Below are 4,766 nucleotides of genomic sequence, written 5' to 3'. Positions count from 1 at the left end.
GTTGAGATATGTATAATTTTCTGTGCTAGACTAAGTTAAACGCGCAGTAAGAATACTTGTATGCGAGTATCAGTGTGTAGAAGTGTGTGTATGCGCGACGTCTCGAAGACAGATGAAAGTAAACAGTTCAGTCCTTAGAAGCATCTGGAAGGACAGTCGGTTAATATTGGGTATAGAAGAAAGTGCTGAGACGCGTACAGTTATGTATCGATAAATATAATAGAGATCATCCATTAAGTAAATATATAATTATTCAAACATTAATTAAAGGTGTAAATTTTGTGTTTCCATAACATTATTTCGGCTTCAAAGATCCAAAATCCTCAACAAGCTCGTAAGGTAAATTATGGCAAGAATCACTTGCTGGTATAAAAATTATGATATTTATTAGGGTTTGTAAAGATTATTGTTTTCCTAAATAGATGTACTTTAATTATTATTCTATTTATCTTTGGCTTTGCGATTTTTCTACATAATTTTGTATCAATTAAAAAGGATTTACTTCCAATAACGACGTGACGCCTTCGATTTTTTAAAATTACAATATCAATCATCATCAACATTTTGTTTCGCTTAACGGAGCAGGATACGGACACTTTTATTGGCCAAATTGCGACATGTTCGCGAATAACAAGTACTATTTGATCACACGATTAACATATTGCCAGCAATACTGATTGATCCCTTATAATATAAGGTTTGAAGTATTTCGTTTTCGTTCTCGATAACAGAAGACGCGTTACAGTTAAAAACAATAAATTGGTAAACAAACGAAATAACGTCAAGAACGCAACAAACCTATCTATACACACATCTATACATATCAATACTTTACCTTGACACACCTATGTTTTCAATGTAATTTCTCCTAATCGATGATAACAATTTAGAATAAACTTGAGGATTCCACAAACAATCTCAATCATGAGATCAACAATGTATAAATGAGATTTTAATGTTAATCAAATCTTTCTTATATTTGAAAGTTTTTCCGTGCCAGAATCGTTAGTCTTCTGATGAGGGAAACTGGCCAATTATAAACCGCGGGATGATCATTTAATTTTAACGAAACTAGATAAAATTCATTCGTTGAAATGAGATGCTAAACACTTGCGTCACTTGGACTGAATTGCGCTATAGGTACTTCTCTTTCATTAATTCTACCATAAATACTTAGCTTATTTTTTGCTTTTCAGTTGATTTGGTTATCTTATGAACGTAGACGACAATCTTGGCAATTAAAAGAAAGGTAGTAGAAGCGATCAAGAAAATTGCGATCGTTAAGAACACTACAATGTCCATATCGCAGCGTTGATACCAAGGCTGAAAAGCTAGACTACTGTGAAGATGAGGGGCGCCTTTCGTTCGTATCACGTACTCTGTCCACCAAGCGAGATTCTCTACCGGATCGTACGGTGTATCCTGAACCACATTTCGGATGTAATGTATCCTTTCTTTGTACCTGAAAGTAAACATAGTAAGTTCAACCGAATCACAATAGCTCATTATCATCGACCAATATCATTTACTAGAATAATCTAGTAGGTAAAAGGATTTAGAAATTTCATTCCACTAATTCTTTTTCAATTTTGAATACTTTTCAATATGGAAATGACTTGATTGATTTCCTATCTTTATTCAGATGAATCTACAATCTCGACCAACTTATAGTAATAATACTTTAGAACACAGAAAACTTTATTCCAAAAATTCTGATTAGTCGGGGTCCAAATAAATTTTTCCAAAAGGATCGTGTGATTGCAAAAACGTATACTCGGAAACTCGTCCGTCATTTTCATAGATTAGGTAGTTCTAGTGTTAAACTCTTAAGAATAGCACAATATCACAGGAAGTCAGTTTATACTTACTTTTTGTTAGTTATAAGCTCTGTAATAGCATTTTCAAGTTCATCTTTCTTAAGGGTTGTAATTTCCAAATATTTTCCAATGCCCAGAGCTTCCATTCTGGCTACTTGATAATCTTGATCGGCCAAAATTGCGAAACCAAGAACTGGTACTCCGTAGTGGACGGTCTCCTCGCTGCTCTGCAGGCCTCCTTGGTAAATGAACAATTTAATGTTCGGATGAGCTGCGAATTAATATGATTCGTTAGATCATTTTTCATCGGGAAATAGTATCTGCGATGTATAAATATTTTATTGAGAATAAAATCATACCGAGAATGGTTTGTTGTGGTAGCCATTTTCCGATGTAAACATTATCAGGTTTGCCGGGAAAATCCTCCTCGAATTTCCAGACAACTCTATAAGGTAACTTGGTGAACACATCGCAGAACATACGTCGGATCTCCGGTGGTAAACTTGCACTTCTTGCGTTACTACCAAGACTAAAGTAGATGAACCCATTTGTTGCGCCATCCAGAAATGCTTGTAAGTCCTGTGACGAAATAGAACTGATGAAAGACACGTGTGTGTAAAAGAGTAGATTTTGCATTAAAAATAATAACTAAGAGGAAGCTAGTTCTGTTGTTATTCAGGAGTCTTGTAATTAGGTTTAGAAGAATCTATGAATTAATTAACAAGTAAAAGACATCAACAATAGTGAGAAGAACTAGAGCCTTCTAATGCATCTTACCCAGTTCGTCATATCGTTTCATGCTACTGTTTTGCTGTTACCCTTCCTATACAATTTATAATTTTACTAAACATACGAGTAATAAAATTGTATTTGTGCCAGATAAATCCGTATTTAAGAAATAAATAAATCACTTTATGCCATTGTATAAAACTTACCTTAGGCAGAGGTTTCTGCTTTTTTTCTATGTGGGAGGATGTAAATGTGATTACGTTCGCAAGTTTCGGTCGAGCCGGTGCCATAACGTCGGCCTGATTGATGAAAAGCATGCTAACGTTCTTCAATACGTCTAGCATTGGTGGCAGAGGCCCAAAATATTTTTCGGCCAATTTCTGTTGCTGAGGAAAGATCTCGTGGTAGACGTAGTATAAGCTACGCCACATGTTGATGAAATTGTACAGTCTCTTGAAGAACGGCAGATTCGTACCCGTGTTGTCTTCCATTTCCCAGGTGTACTCGTGAGAAGGGAGAACCAATCCACCAAGAGCGTGTTCGTTAATGGCAAGTATCCCTAATGAACTTAACCCTACGGTCATGCAAAACGTAATTAGAGGTGATCTTAATCTATTAATCTACAAGAAACTAACAATAGAAGTAACCTTAAATATAATTTCTTTTGAGATACTAAATATTTCAACAAATAGTTTACTTTGGTAACATGCAAATGTATATTTTTGCATCTTCAAATTTATAATAAATGCGTAGACGTTCGCGATCTAACCATGATATGATAATGAGTTCAATTCGATTGATTTGGAAAAGTGGAACTTTATTCGGTAACCATATTTTTGAGAATGCTGAACGTTTAGTTCTAGGACACTATATTTTGTATAAAATAATATGTATATACGTTTTTTTGGATTCATAATGTTATTTTCTAAATGAATCACATTCGAAATCCCTTTTCTTTTTAATTACATCAAATATCAGAAGACACATAAAGGTCGTTTGGAGGACTCTTTACACTTGTTGATTCTTCGGAACATTCTACGTCAGAAAGCATTAGGACGCACGTGCCATGTACTTTACACTATATATATATATTCGTAACTTTCAAAACGAAATAAAAACAAATATTAGAGGCGTACCTATTATAGGAACATTGAATCGATGTGCGAAAGCGTAAGTGGCGGGCGCGAAGAGGAATTCCGTCAAATAGACATCGAACGTTGCGTTGCTGTCTGCAGCATACATCTTCCGCAGTTCTGTAGCATTGAGCACCGTTTCCGCAAAAACTTCGACTATAGCCAACATTTCTTCTTCCACAATATGCAACCAGCGTTTTCCCTCAAATCGCATTTGAACAAAATCTAAACTCCTTATGGATCCGTAAGATTGGCTAATATCGATTTGCGTAAAATTCGGTGATTTGATGTTTGGTATAGGATCCGCCGTGACTAGTACAACTTCGTGACCTCGTTTGTGTAGTTCCAGCCATAATCGTCGGTACGGTATTTGATGACTGTAAGATGGTGTCGGAACGATGGCTAGAATCTTGTAACATTCCGACTGCTCCGCGATGTACAAGACGCACAGAACGAACAACAAACTAGAGAGGTGATGCTTCATATTCCTCGTGTCGAGACGAACTGAAGCAGGTCCTGGTTATAGGTCTACTAAAAGGGACGTCTCCAAGTTAGCGTCATTTTACATAATCTATGTAATGATGATACGATATCGGTATACATTATAATTTTAAAATGGTATCCGTCATCGTTGAATTACTGTCTTATATCGCTAGTACAGTTAACTATTATTATGAGTAATGACAACATATGTTTGCGCAATGGATTTGTTGTTTTGACGTCTATATTTTATTGCATTATATGATGCATATCATCTAAATCTTAGCAGTGATAATTAAATTGCGGGTTTTCATAGAATGTTTATTTAGTATATTATATATTGTACGACATATTTATCGATATTTCATATCTTAAACAATTTATGCATGGTTCACCATTTGCAAAATTTATGTGTATACAAATCGATAGAACACGAAAATTCAAGGATTTGTAAAAAATTGTTTTCCAATCGATAATACTGATATACATATGGCTATTTCCAAAAGTAATCGTAAAATATGTAAGCATTTTGCTGCCTCTAGTCTCCCCCATCCCTTTTCCTATAGAAAGTAGAATACGATTTAAGAGCATGAAGAAGTATGCTAAA

At 35.1% G+C, this 4,766-nt stretch overlaps 1 protein-coding gene across 1 annotated transcript; it reads right to left on the bottom strand.

Moving 5' to 3' along the window:
• Positions 1-425: 425 nt before the first annotated feature.
• Positions 426-4,252, bottom strand: LOC122568318 (UDP-glycosyltransferase UGT5-like). Its single transcript, XM_043727939.1, has 5 exons — positions 3,683-4,252; positions 2,753-3,120; positions 2,177-2,396; positions 1,869-2,088; positions 426-1,462 (listed from the first exon to the last, which is right to left on the bottom strand). The coding sequence occupies exons 1-5, from the start codon at positions 4,161-4,163 to the stop codon at positions 1,174-1,176; spliced, it is 1,578 nt and encodes a 525-aa protein (XP_043583874.1). The 5' UTR covers positions 4,164-4,252; the 3' UTR covers positions 426-1,173.
• Positions 4,253-4,766: the final 514 nt, after the last annotated feature.

Source organism: Bombus pyrosoma, linkage group LG6, assembly GCF_014825855.1.
Source record: "Bombus pyrosoma isolate SC7728 linkage group LG6, ASM1482585v1, whole genome shotgun sequence".
NCBI classification, from domain to species: Eukaryota; Metazoa; Arthropoda; class Insecta; order Hymenoptera; family Apidae; genus Bombus; species Bombus pyrosoma.
The sequence above is the reverse complement of the archived record's forward strand: the minus strand, read 5'-3'. Positions and strand labels throughout refer to the sequence as shown.

What these genes read in the sequence shown, in the direction of transcription:
- LOC122568318 (XM_043727939.1), bottom strand. Translation starts at nt 4,163, where the DNA reads ATGAAGCATCACCTCTCTAGTTTGTTGTTCGTTCTGTGCGTCTTGTAC. An exon ending in AGCAGAAACCTCTGCCTAAG is followed by an intron (nt 2,397 to 2,752) that starts GTAAGTTTTATA and finishes ATTTCGTCACAG; the next exon opens with GACTTACAAGCATTTCTGGA. An exon ending in GAGCTTATAACTAACAAAAA is followed by an intron (nt 1,463 to 1,868) that starts GTAAGTATAAAC and finishes GTTTACTTTCAG; the next exon opens with GTACAAAGAAAGGATACATT.